Source organism: Mytilus edulis, chromosome 13, assembly GCF_963676685.1.
Source record: "Mytilus edulis chromosome 13, xbMytEdul2.2, whole genome shotgun sequence".
NCBI classification, from domain to species: domain Eukaryota; kingdom Metazoa; phylum Mollusca; class Bivalvia; order Mytilida; family Mytilidae; genus Mytilus; species Mytilus edulis.
The window spans coordinates 71,049,226-71,063,872 of NC_092356.1; the positions used below are offsets into that span (position 1 = coordinate 71,049,226).

General features: G+C 32.9%; 2 protein-coding genes across 2 annotated transcripts; one reads left to right on the forward strand and one right to left on the reverse strand.

Moving 5' to 3' along the window:
* Positions 1 to 921: 921 nt before the first annotated feature.
* On the forward strand, positions 922 to 2,353 carry LOC139502140 (complement C1q-like protein 3). Its single transcript, XM_071291516.1, has 3 exons — positions 922 to 1,022; positions 1,520 to 1,573; positions 1,909 to 2,353. Exons 1-3 carry the CDS (start codon positions 935 to 937, stop codon positions 2,337 to 2,339), a joined length of 573 nt encoding a protein of 190 aa, XP_071147617.1. The 5' UTR covers positions 922 to 934; the 3' UTR covers positions 2,340 to 2,353.
* An 8,382-nt stretch (positions 2,354 to 10,735) lies between these two features.
* On the reverse strand, positions 10,736 to 13,152 carry LOC139500533 (uncharacterized). Its single transcript, XM_071289282.1, has 3 exons — positions 13,014 to 13,152; positions 11,424 to 11,477; positions 10,736 to 11,064 (listed from the first exon to the last, which is right to left on the reverse strand). Exons 1-3 carry the CDS (start codon positions 13,099 to 13,101, stop codon positions 10,736 to 10,738), a joined length of 471 nt encoding a protein of 156 aa, XP_071145383.1. The 5' UTR covers positions 13,102 to 13,152.
* Positions 13,153 to 14,647: the final 1,495 nt, after the last annotated feature.

The window sequence follows — 14,647 nt, forward strand, 5'->3', positions numbered from 1 at the left end:
GCTCTTCATCTTTTATATAAGCTTTGGATTTCAAATATTTTGGCCACGAGCATCACTGAAGAGACATGTATTGTCGAAATGCGCATCTGGTGCAAGAAAATTGGTACCGTTAATTTTATTACTACCACTGGGTCGATGCTTCTGCTGGTGGACTATTAGTCCCCGATGTTATCACCAGCCCAGTAGCCAGTACTTCGGTACTGACATGAAATACGGATTTTTTGTGTTATTTAAATTTGCTGTTACAAAGTATTAGAAATTATTATAAATTAATGAATGTATCTCCCTCGTGCAAAGCTCTGATTCCTTTCACGGATTTGGCTATACTTTTTGGACCTTTTGGATTATAGCTCTTCATCTTTTATATAAGCTTTGGATTTCAAATATTTTGGCCACGAGCATCACTGACGAGACATGTATTGTCGAAACGCGCATCTGGTGCAAGAAAATTGGTACCGTTAATTTTATGTGGCCTTAGCTAGATCACGGTATAACCATCAACGAGAAAGCCGATGATGGTTCTTACTAATTCCACTAAACTGTTTAGAGCAATTATATTTGATCAACAACTCAATGATAAACTTCGTACTTTATTTAACCTTTTTTCTGATTAAAGCGTCACTGATGATGATTTTATAGACGAAACGCGTACCAAATTTATCAGGATGAGTTGATGTATATTGTAAACCAAATAATGTCCAATCTGTCTGACTTTGAGACTCATCAGTTACTTGGAGATAGACATTCAAGAACCACGTGTCATACAAACTATACTCAGAAATGTTTGTTTTACAAGCTGTTCCAAATGAACACGGAAAGGGTAAATGTATCATTTTACCATTTAATGACACTAGAAGCATGATAAAGTGGTGACAGGTACATATGTATATAAAAAATCTTTTTCTAGTTATCTCTACAGTCGACAAGTGCAATAATGTTTATACTACAGCATCTACCAATAGTATGTCTTGTTTTAAGCGGACATATATGTGTCGTTATCAGTTTATGTAGTTCCAAGCTTGGTAAGTTCTATGTGTCTTGGGAATCTTTTATAGTTTTTTGCTAAGAAAATTATGTGTCATGAGCAGCCAATGTCGCTGTCGTGAACAGCTCGTGTACCTTTTAGCTTTGTTTGCTTATTGAGTTGTGAGCAGCTCATTTACCTTTTAGATTGGTAATTTAAATGAGTCGTTTACAGCTCATGTACTTTTAAGCTTGGTAGGTTATATGAGTCGCGATCAACTCATGTAGTGGTACATATTGTTGGACATTATTGCGTTTTTGGAATATGATAAGCTTTATATTTATAGTTGATTTAGGTCTATTATTTTCTTCTTGTTAGATTTTTTGAATAGCAAGTGAAATTGGATTTTGTATCTATGAACTGCAAAAGATAAGATGAAGTTAATCAAAAGAAACTAATGTTTTTAAGCTTGAATCATATAATGAAATTTACTTTTGAAAGCGAGATCAACGATTGACAGTTCTGATCTTTAAACCTTTGTATCTATTTTTGTAGGAAACTTATTGTTTGATGACCTTATTGGAATGATGTTAAAGCTGAAAGGGACAGGTATAAATGATTTAATTCATACATTTTGTTCTTGTTCTCCTCTCCTTGTCTTTTTCCATAGTGGGTCTGATATGTCATACTCATATATCAAAGACCTATTCTGATTTTCATAATCTGTATTTCACGTATGTCTATAAAAATGTAATTGAATATTCAAAATGATGCTGATTGCTATTAACAAATAAGTTGCATATCATTTGAGAAAATGTTGGTACAGAGTAAAAAAGCATTTAGCAGATTTTATGTTTATTTGAAAAGGAAATCAGACGACTGTATTGTTATGATAAGGCAACTTTGTACATAGAAATCATTATTGTGTTGTTATCTTATTTCAGGGCATGTAGGACAAGGAAACGCATCGATACAAAAAGATACACCTGCCTTCTCAGCCTATTTGACTTCTGCACAAACTGCATCGGCCAATGCTATTGTAAAGTTTGATAAGCTATGGACAAATACCATGAACGCATATGACGTCACTACAGGTGTCTTTACTGCTCCAATACCTGGTCTTTATCATTTTGCTGCAGTTCTGATGTCAGTGTCTGGAAAAAGCTTATTTCTTCATTTATGGCACAATGATACAAATACCGCTGGAAGTTTTACGATTGGCGACGGTCATAAAACTGGTTCCTTTGATGTTGTGTTCAAGTTAAAGAAAGGTGATCGCGTCTATATTAGGTGTTCTTCGAGTTGTAATGGTCAAAAAATCTACAGTAGTAATAATAACTACAGTACCTTCTCCGGATATCTCATAGCTAAATAAAAAGTTATAATGTATTTGATTTTGTTGTTTTGTAATCGACTTGTTTTCCGTTACATTGTCTACCTAAAACTTCCTAACACCCTTAATCAAAATTGCATTCTATATTTAGATACCACAACTGCAACAAGTGTAAAAAGTAAAATCACAAAAATACTTTTTTCTCACACCGGTCAGGAATGTGTAAAAGCACAAAAATAAGAAAAATGTTTTCTCCATTAAGACTAAATAATGTGTTATATATTTTACGTTTATAGCTACATATTGATTATCAAATCATGTTTATAACATTCTTGATGAACAACGCATCACATGTATTAAATTTTAGACATTCAATAAATATGTATAAAGAACAATTGATCATGCACTTCTTACCAGTAATTGAACCTTACTTTCATGATTAAATTAGAAGTAAGACATGTTCATGTGCCTTGATACGATGACATGAACTATTCTTTTGAAATCTGTTTTCCTTCCTGATTTGTGAAAAACACATTGAAGAGGTAAAAATGAACTTTCAAACAGCGGTATGCTACTGTTGCCGTTATTTGACGATTTGTCATTTTATCTTTGAAAGCAGAATAAATGAACACAAAAGGATACTTAAAGAAAACCATATTAATGGTTAAGTGTTTAATCTTTACTCTGAGGGGATTTCATTCAGTATAAGTTCTATTAAAACATTTACTTCGAATTCTAAAAATAAACTTTAGGAACGTCAATTCAAAACGGTAAATTTAGATTGAAATCCAAGTTCATGAACGGACGTCGATATAAAATGTGAAACGATCTGTTTATGTCTTATATCACAAATAGATATATCATATTTAGGTTCAGTTGCTTTAACGAAGGTTCCGTTTTCACCTTCCAGTTTTTTTTATTGTTTTGCCATAAGAATTTTTCTGCTTTGAGAGTAAATTGTTATTTTTATTGATTACGGTGGTACAGAATACTACAGGGAGATAGCTCTGTAAAAACCAGTTTCAGGTTTTAATCACGTTCTATTGTTTTGGTATTATTAAGCTTCTCATTGATTAAAAATTTGTGTTGCACAACTCCTATATATTCAATGGGTTTTTTTCGAGAAAAATGTGTGGTAAAAAGTTTTTTTGAAATTCTTATACTTTTATCAAAGGGTCGAATGAAATATTTTTCAAAATTTCATGAAAATTTTAACAAGCCAAATAAATTTTAGTCAATGTGTTAAGTACCACAATGAGTAAATTATTCCTGTCAATAGCGCCTCAAATAAAAAATTTGCCAAAATCTATATGTGTACAGCTGCCTACCTATTTGCAAACAAAAACTTCCTTGCAAACTCTGAAAACTTAGATATTTGCAATCAGTAATAGTGTTGATCACCCCTAGTTTTTGGTGGGGTTCCTGTTGCTTAGTCTTTAGTTTTCTATGTTGTGTCTTCTGTACTATTATTTGTCTGTTTGTCTTTTATTTTTAGCCATGGTGTTGTCATTTTATTTTCAATCTAAGAGTTTTCCTGTTCTTCTGGTATCTCTCGTTCCTCTCTTTCAATATTTGGCAAATTTAAGTTATTACTATTTTAAGTATTAATTCACAGGAAAACGTCCTGGTAAATAGACATAGAACAATTAACTTGAGAAAAAATATTGCCATATACTGATATCGATGCAAATCCCTCCTAATAAAGCAAGAGTACAGTATGTTATAGTAGTTTTGAATAATAATGTTGTGCAAAAATGTTCCTCTAGCACCAAATTTTGATAATGTCTCTACGTGTTTTATTCCTCACTGGCCGTGTTTGGTCAGAAAAGGTAAGAAAAAAACAAAACAAAAATGCAAATATGCAGCAAATATTTACAATCTTGAAAACTCTAGTCAAATTCTAAAGTTATTTAATGCAAATATATCTGCATCTAAAATACATTAACACCTATTCTTAAAATTATTTTAAAAACTCTCTGAATGGAAAATCCAAAAAAAAAAAAAAAAAAAGGTTTTCCGTTAGTTTTACAGTATCTCAGATACAATTTGAAAATTTTTTTTTTTGTACTCAAAACAATAATTGTTTATTGAAAATTCGTGTTTTTAAATAACAGAATGGCGAGTACAAATTTAGTAGATCAAAATATGTATAATCAACCCTATTTTTGGAGCGGTTCGTGTTGGTCGCTCTTTAGTTTTCTATATATATATATGAAGATGTGGTGTGAATGTCAATGAGACAACTCTCCATCCAAATAACAATTTATAAAAGTAAACCATTATAGGTCAATGTACGGCCTCCAACGTGGAGCCTTGGCTCACACCGAACAAAAAGCTATGAAGGGTCTCAAAATTACTAGTGTAAAACAATTCAAACGGGAAAACCAACGGTCTAATTTATATACAAAAACTAGAAACGAGAAACACGTATAAATTACATAAACAATCGACAACTACTGTACATCAGATTCCTGCTTAGGTCAGGTGCAAACATTTGCAGCGAGATTAAACGTTTTAATGGTCCCAAACCTTCTCCTTTTTTCTAAACAATAGCATAAAATCACAAAATAGAAAAACACGCGATAAAATATCAATTGGCAGGCTTAACTCAATCAAAAAACGTAAATAAACACACTATGAACGAATAAATTTGATCTGCGATATCTGAATGCAAATGCAGAGTTCCTTGAATACTACGGACAAATATTCAAGGTCAAAAAGCAAACAAACAAGTTAAAACAAAGCCATGACAAGACACCACTGCGAAATATTTAACCCTTCGAAAATAAGCACTATTGAAAACAATTCTAATAATACAGGTAAATCTTGAAGTTTATACAAATGTAGTACGAATAAGTGAAAATTAAAAGATATTCCAAATAATCAAAGCTGGTATATAGACCAGATCTATATTAATATGAAATAACAAAATGCTATTTTGTGTTTTGTTCACAGTTATATGTCTTTTAGTCTGTTCTTTTTTACAATTGTGTTGAGTACTGTGTGAAACACTCCAAATCAGCGAAAAGTACTCCTTTGGTACACACGATTTCTGTTTATTTTTATGTTATCAATATGTAGCAAAGACATTACTCTTATCAATAAAAGGTTAAACATAACACCTTTAACACAAAGATTGTGATGAATATTGAAAATAAACATTTTGTATTTGAATATTTATTTCAAATAAAATAGTTGAAGAGACAATTATTTTGAACGTGCACAATCATGGGTTTGAAATAATATTTTAAGACAGTCATATTACTGGCATAAGCTATGATTATGTCGCCTTTTGAATAAGAAGACCAACATTCCGATTGGTCTCGTTGTTGTTTCCTATACGGTATATATTTCTGGGGTGCACATCAATGATAAATCAGTATTCAAAAATATAGGAAGCTGCAATATTTGAATAAATTGTTAGTAAAATTTCACAGTACTCAGATGACGCAGTGATAATGTACATTGTAATATAGATTATTTGTATGACACTTTGAAAAATTGCAATATTTAGAAATTGGTTCTTTTTTTTAAAATTAACACAAAATATATATTTAAAATTCCAATAGAACTTCTTTTTCCAGCTGTGACAGTACATCATACATGTAATATCTGGTTACAATTTATTATGTTTGTAACTTATGTTAGCACGCATATTATAATTCCGATACTTAAATCAAACATCCCATTGTTGTAAACTGAAATTAATTGCATAATTGTGATTCAAAATAAGATAAAAACTCATATCCAATGCTAAGGGAAATAAAAAAAGTGGTTACATTAACCTTTTCAATTAAACATGAAGATTGCAAAAACGATTGATTTTCAGATCTGATTTGATTTTGATCAAGCAAATCATTTTTGTATTTGTCGAAGAAAAGGTACTAAAAATAAATTAAATATATATAATCTTTTTTAAATTACAGGTGCGACAAATGATGGTATATTTGGCCTTCAGTCAGCTCCTCATACACCAGGTTTTCTGTTATGTTTAAAAACAAATTCAACACAAATGATCTTGTTTGAAAAGTTTATAGTTCCACCTATTATGAATCAAACGGAAGAAGGTTAAGATCTCAAAAAAATTGTGTCCCCCATCGAATTTCCTTTGGAGTTCGGTATTTTTGTTATTTTAGGTTTGGTCTGGTTTCATATTTAATTTTTGTATAGCCCATGCAATCAACTACACAACAAAACAAAAAACTAAATAAAACATCATATTTTAGATATTTTGAAAATGCAAATCTTAACATCATGTGTCAAACATACATTATTTGAATCTATTTTCATTGATAAAAGCCTATTTTTTCAGTAGTATACACAATTTTCCTCACAGACATAACTTTATAAAGATCCATTAATACCTTCGTACTTCACTGAATTATAGAAGAGCTTCATTCTCACGTTTGATTGACATGTAATTATGGTATTTTAAATAATTATTTTCTGTTTTCTCTGAAATTCATTGACACTTTGTAAGGGAATTATGGTTCAAAAAGCGCTCACAAAATAAGTAATAGCATAAAAGATTTTTTTTTTTATATTATTATTTTAGAAGAAAAATAGAACATTATGTATTTGATGGAAAGTTGTGTCATTGGCAGTCGCACACCATTTTTATCTTTTAACACATTTAGATGGAGATAAAACAAGGTAACATAAAAAATTCCAAAAAGCAGCGATGACTGAGAGAGATAGTGAACACATAGTTTGCCATGCAGCAAATCAACTACAAAAAGTAAAACAAAAATGGTTCAACCTATTTATCAGGAAACAGCATGGTTGTCCTTTTTGTTCATGCATCTGTGTGTTTCTCTGTTAGTAAAGTGTTTCTAAATAAAAAAATTGAATGTTTTGTCGATTCCGCTTTCGATTATAAATACCCCAATACCCTTGTGTTCTTAGGGTCATCGTCCCAAGGTTTGTTTTAGATTATAAATACCACAATACCCTTGTGTTCTTAGGGTCATCGTCCCATGGTTTGTTTTAGATTATAAATACCCCAATACCCTTGTGTTCTTAGGATCATCGTCCCATGGTTTGTTTTAGATTATAAATACCCCAATACCCTTGTGTTCTTAGGGTCATCGTCCCATGGTTTGTTTTAGATTATAAATACCCCAATACCCTTGTGTTCTTAGGGTCATCGTCCCATGGTTTGTTTTAGATTATAAATACCCCAATACCCTTGTGTTCTTAGGATCATCGTCCCATGGTTTGTTTTAGATTATAAATACCCCAATACCCTTGTGTTCTTAGGGTCATCGTCCCATGGTTTGTTTTAGATTATAAATACCCCAATACCCTTGTGTTCTTAAGGTCATCGTCCCATGGTAGTTTTTAGATTATAAATACCCCAATACCCTTGTGTTCTTAGGATCATCGTCCCATGGTTTGTTTTAGATTATAAATACCCCAATACCCTTGTGTTCTTAGGGTCATCGTCCCAGGGTTTGTTTTAGATTATAAATACCCCAATACCCTTGTGTTCTTAAGGTCATCGTCCCGTGGTAGTTTTTAGATTATAAATACCCCAATACCCTTGTGTTCTTAGGATCATCGTCCCATGGTTTGTTTTAGATTATAAATACCCCCATACCCTTGTGTTCTTAGGGTCATCGTCCCATGGTTTGTTTTAGATTGTAAATACCCCAATACCCTTGTGTTCTTAGGGTCATCGTCCCATGGTTTGTTTTAGATTATAAATACCCCCATACCCTTGTGTTCTTCGGATCATCGTCCCATGGTTTGTTTTAGATTATAAATACCCCAATACCCTTGTGTTCTTAGGGTCATCGTCCCATGGTTTGTTTTAGATTATAAATACCCCAATACCCTTGTGTTCTTAGGGTAATCGTCCCATGGTTTGTTTTAGATTATAAATACCCCAATACCCTTGTGTTCTTAGGGTCATCGTCCCATGGTTTGTTTTAGATTATAAATACGCCAATACCTTTGTGTTCTTAGGGTCATCGTCCCATGGTTTGTTTTAGATTATAAATACCCCAATACCCTTGTGTTCTTAGGGTCATCATCCCATGGTTTGTTTTAGATTATAAATACCCCAATACCCATGTGTTCTTAGGGTCATTGTCCCATGGTTTGTTTTAGATTATAAATACCCCAATACCCTTGTGTTCTTAGGGTCATCGTCCCATGGTTTGTTTTAGATTATAAATACCCCAATACCCTTGTGTTCTTATGGTCATCGTCCCAGGGTTTGTTTTAGATTATAAATACCCCAATACCCTTGTGTTCTTAGGATCATCGTCCCATGGTTTGTTTTAGATTATAAATACCCCAATACCCTTGTGTTCTTAGGGTCATCGTCCCATGGTTTGTTTTGGATTATAAACACCCCAATACCCTTGTGTTCTTAGAATCATCGTCCCATAGTTTGCTTTAGATTATAAATACCCTAATACCCTTGTGTTCTTAGGGTCATCGTCCCATGGTTTTTTTTAGATTATAAATACCCCCATACCCTTGTGTTCTTCGGATCATCGTCTCATGGTTTGTTTTAGATTATAAATATCCCAATACCCTTGTGTTCTTAGGGTCATCGTCCCAGGGTTTGTTTTAGATTATAAATACCCCAATACCCTTGTGTTCTTATGGTCATCGTCCCATGGTTTGTTTTAGATTATAAATACCATAATACCCTTGTGTTCTTAGGGTCATCGTCCCATGGTTTGTTTTAGATTATAAATACCCCAATACCCTTGTGTTCTTAGGGTCATCGTCCCATAGTTTGTTTTAGATTATAAATACCCCAATACCCTTGTGTTCTTATGGTCATCGTCCCAGGGTTTGTTTTAGATTATAAATACCCCAATACCCTTGTGTTCTTAGGGTCATCGTCCCATGGTTTGTTTTAGATTATAAATACCCCAATACCCTTGTGTTCTTAGGGTCATCGTCCCATGGTTTGTTTTAGATTATAAATACCCCAATACCCTTGTGTTCTTATGGTCATCGTCCAATGGTTTGTTTTAGATTATAAATACCCCAATACCCTTGTGTTCTTAAGGTCATCGTCCCATGGTAGTTTTTAGATTATAAATACCCCAATACCCTTGTGTTCTTAGGGTCATCGTCCCATGGTTTGTTTTAGATTATAAATACCCCAATACCCTTGTGTTCTTATGGTCATCGTCCCATGGTTTGTTTTAGATTATAAATACCCCAATACCCTTGTGTTCTTATGGTCATCGTCCCATGGTTTGTTTTAGATTATAAATACGCCAATACCTTTGTGTTCTTAGGGTCATCGTCCCATGGTTTGTTTTAGATTATAAATACCCCAATACCCTTGTGTTCTTAGGGTCATCATCCCATGGTTTGTTTTAGATTATAAATACCCCAATACCCTTGTGTTCTTAGGGTCATCGTCCCAGGGTTTGTTTTAGATTATAAATACCCCAATACCCTTGTGTTCTTAGGGTCATCGTCCCATGGTTTGTTTTAGATTATAAATACCCCAATACCCTTGTGTTCTTAGGGTCATCGTCCCGTGGTTTATTTTAGATTATAAATACCCCAATACCTTTGTGTTCTTAGGGTCATCGTCCCATGGTTTGTTTTAGATTATAAATACCCCAATACCCTTGTGTTTTTAGGGTCATCGTCCCAGGGTTTGTTTTAGATTATAAATACCCCAATACCCTTGTGTTCTTAGGGTCATCGTCCCAGGGTTTGTTTTAGATTATAAATACACCAATACCCTTGTGTTCTTAGGGTCATTGTCCCATGGGTTTTTTTTAACGAGAATTGTGTTGCTTAATCTTTTTTCTACTAATTTTTAATAATTGCTTTTATGTTGTACTTTTGCACCAGGTAAAGGGGGATTGGCGCTTTCACACAAATTTAACTCCGCAACATTATATAAGGGAATGTGCTAAGTCATGAGCAATTAAATTAGTGGTTATCGTCTGTTTGTGTTACCTATAGTTGTTAATGTATGTGTCATTTTGGTCTCTTGTGGACAGTTGTCGCATTGGCAATCATACCACATCTTCTTTTTTATACATATTTATTTTTTCATTCGTTGTACGGCCACACATCAGGCTGTATGGTTCTTGTTTGAATATGTAAGCATTTGTCAGTTCGGTCTTTGTTTAGCTGACTATGCGGATTGAATGTTGTTCATTGTTGAAGGCCGCACAATGACCTAAAAATGTTAATTTACATGTCATTTTGGTCTCTTGTGGAGAGTAATCTCATCGGCAATCATATCGCAACTTCTTACTTTTATATTAATTTATCTTCTTATTTTTATGTTAATCTATTTCACTTACACTCTTGATAACTTGCTTCTTGAAACTAAAAGACACTTTATTATCCAATGTTTATTGACAATTTTACACACCTATATACACATAACTACCGATTACTATGTGAAGATGAGTTTCTAATTTTTGCTTACTACCTTTTGTATTCTATACCATAAAACAAGAAAAATGAATCTCAAACCAGTTGAGTGTTTTTGAAGTATTGTAACAGTTCAAATATTTAATTTCAAGTAAACTCATCTTAGGTACCAAGCTTAAACCAGTTGGAAGTTGAAAACCATTGTGGACTCGAAATTCCAAAAGATTTAACGGAGCAGTAAAGACACCCGTAGTAACGTCGTACGCATTCATTGTATTAGTCCATAGCTTATCAAACTTAACAATAGCCTTGGACGATAAACTTTGTATAGAATTTCTGTAGGCTGTAAATGCAGGTATATTTTTTTGTGTCGATGTGTTTCCTTGTCCTCCATGCCCTGAAATGAGATTACAACACATTTTATTTGTTTATGTATACGGTTGCCTTGTTTAGTCATTATCATAAGGATACATTCGTCTGATTTCCTTTTCAGATTAACACAAAATCTGCTAAATACTTTTTTACTCAGGACAATTAATCGTGTTTTTTTCTTTCTCAAATTATATACAACTTATAATTAATAGCGCTTAGCGTCTTTTATTCATTTTAAGAGAAAAACGAGAAAAAGAAATTATAAAAATAATGTACCAAATCAGGTTTGGTGTTTGATATACGAATAGGAAATAGCAGACATGATATGGAAAAAGTCAAGAAGAGGGGAACATGAACAAAATATATAGCTTAAATAATTAGTACCTGATCCTTTCAGCTTTAACATCATTCCAATAAGGTCATCAAACAATGAGTTTTCTACAAATATAGATAAAAAGGTTTAAAGACCAGAGCTGTCAATTGTAGTTTTTGTTTTGTAAGATAAAAATTATGTTTATGCTTTCAAAAGTGAATTTCATTATATGATTCAAGCTTTAAACATCAATTTCTTTTGATTTACTCCACTTTATCCTTTACAGTCTATTAATCAAAAATACATATTTCACTTGCACTTTGAAATATAAGACTAAAAATGAAAATAGATCTAAATCAATTATAAAAAATATAGCTGGTTCTATATTAATACTATAATCAGGTGTACATTACCTGATCACGAATCATAAACTATCTATCTAAAAGGTACATTAGCTGATCACGACTCATATAGATTGACCAAGCTAAAATTTGCATGAGCGGCTTACGACTCAACAAACTTACCAAGCTATAAGGTCAATGAGCTGTTCACGACTCATAAAACTTACCAAGCGAAAAGGTACATCAGCTTCTCACGACATATATAATTCATCAAGCTGAAAGCTACATAAAAAAAGTAAAAATCACAAAAATACTGAACTCAGAGGAAAATCAAATCGGAAAGTCCCTAATCACATGGCAAAATCAAATCGGAAAGTCCCTAATCACATGGCAAAATCAAATCGGAAAGTCCCTAATCACATGGCAAAATCAAATCGGAAAGTCCCTAATCACATGGCAAAATCAAATAACAAAACACTTAAAAAACGAATGAAAGAACTGCTCAAGACACATTTAACTTACCAAGCTTAGAACTACATAAACTGCTCAAGACACATTTAACTTACCAAGCTTAGAGCTACATAAACTGCTCAAGACACATTTAACTTACCAAGCTTAGAACTACATAAACTGCTCAAGACACATTTAACTTACCAAGCTTAGAGCTACATAAACTGCTCAAGACACATTTAACTTACCAAGCTTAGAGCTACATAAACTGCTCAAGACACATTTAACTTACCAAGCTTAGAGCTACATAAACTGCTCAAGACACATTTAACTTACCAAGCTTAGAGCTACATAAACTGCTCAAGACACATTTAACTTACCAAGCTTAGAGCTACATAAACTGCTCAAGACACATTTAACTTACCAAGCTTATAGCTACATAAACTGCTCAAGACACATTTAACTTACCAAGCTTAGAACTACATAAACTGCTCAAGACACATTTAACTTACCAAGCTTAGAACTTCATAAACTGCTCAAGACACATTTAACTTACCAAGCTTAGAGCTACATAAACTGCTCAAGACACATTTAACTTACCAAGCTTAGAGCTACATAAACTGCTCAAGACACATTTAACTTACCAAGCTTAGAGCTACATAAACTGCTCAAGACACATTTAACTTACCAAGCTTAGAGCTACATAAACTGCTCAAGACACAGACACATTTAACTTACCAAGCTTAGAGCTACATAAACTGCTCAAGACACATTTAACTTACCAAGCTTAGAGCTACATAAACTGCTCAAGACACATTTAACTTACCAAGCTTAGAGCTACATAAACTGCTCAAGACACATTTAACTTACCAAGCTTAGAGCTACATAAACTGCTCACAACACATATCTGTCCGCTTAAAACAAGACATATTATTGGTAGATGATGTTGTAAAAACATTATAACACTGGACGACTGTAGATGAAATTAAACGGACGAGATCACTGTCATCAACTATCATTTCATTCTTGAAGATGAGCTCTTTTATGCATATATACCTGAATAATTAAAGCTTTATGGTGGCATTAGATGGTAAAAAGATATATTTACCCTTTTCGTGTTAATTTGTAATAGCTTGTAAAAAAATTATTTTGCGTTTACTTTGTATGACACGTGGTTCTTGGATGTCTTTCTCCAAGTACTAAAAGTCAGACATACTGAAAATTATTTGGTTTACAATATACATTAACTCACCCAGATAAATTTGGTACGCGTTTCGTCTATATAATAACCATCAGTGACGCTTAAATTAGAAAAAAATGGCAAAATGAGTACGAAGTTTAATATTGTTGTGATATTGCAGTGGGGGTCAAGTATAGTTTTTAACAGTTTTGTTGAAAATAGTAATAACCATCAACGGCTTGCCCTTTGGTGTTAATGAAGTACTCTAGCTTAGGTCTAAAGAGACCATGTATATTTAAGTCTTTCAAAATCGGCACTGATCACAAGGTAGTAAAATAAAACATCTTTATTTCGGCATGTTAGGGACGACATCAAAAGATCAATGTAAGATAAAAAACTTAATTCAAATAGTTTGTTGAACTGCTGCAAGATTTGGTTATCCGACATTGATTTTTACATATATCCATATGGGTCAATCAGTTTTTCCCAAATTAAGTTAATAGGGGGGGTAGGGGGGTCAGTGAAAAAACTATTTGAATTAAGTTTTTTATCCTTCATTGAACTTTTGATGTCGTCCCTTACTTCATCAGCAATAGCTAGACAGTCAAATATAGAGGGGAAAATATAACGAAAGGACATGACCAGTACAAAGAGGGATAACTCATTATTAATATAATGCGTATTTGTTTTATCTGTCTCAAAAAGAAGATAACTTCATATCCAGACTAAGTTTTGTATAAGAAACTTAATATGATTGTGTGTAGATCCAGATAAAAAGGTTTTCGAGATTGACGTTATTTGTGTTTTTGAAAATATTTGAAAAAAAGTGTTAAAAAGAGGACACTTAAAGAAAAGTTCAATTTAATGTCTTTAATTTAAAATGCGCAGTGTTGATATCGTCGTTTACATCAGGACAGTAGCTGAAGTTTTTTTTCTGAGCCTAAATTAGAAGATTCTATTCATACCAAGACTAAGTATTGTGTTAGAAACTTAATCTTTTTTTGTATAGATCCAGATAAAAAGGCTTTCGAGTTTGACAAATACATTGACGGTAAAAGATACAACACATTAAGTCACTTAGGTGACAGACTAAATATTTTGATATGAGCGTCACTAATTAGTCTTAAGGATACCACTGATACTAGACGGACTGCTTCATACCTTGATCTTTTCATCAATATTGACGTAGATGGACGACTTCACACGAAAATCTATGATAAACGGGACGATTTCAACTTCCCAATTATCAATTTCCCATTTCTCAGCAGTAACATACCCTCTGCCCCTTCGTATGGTGTTTACATATCACAATTGATACGTTATT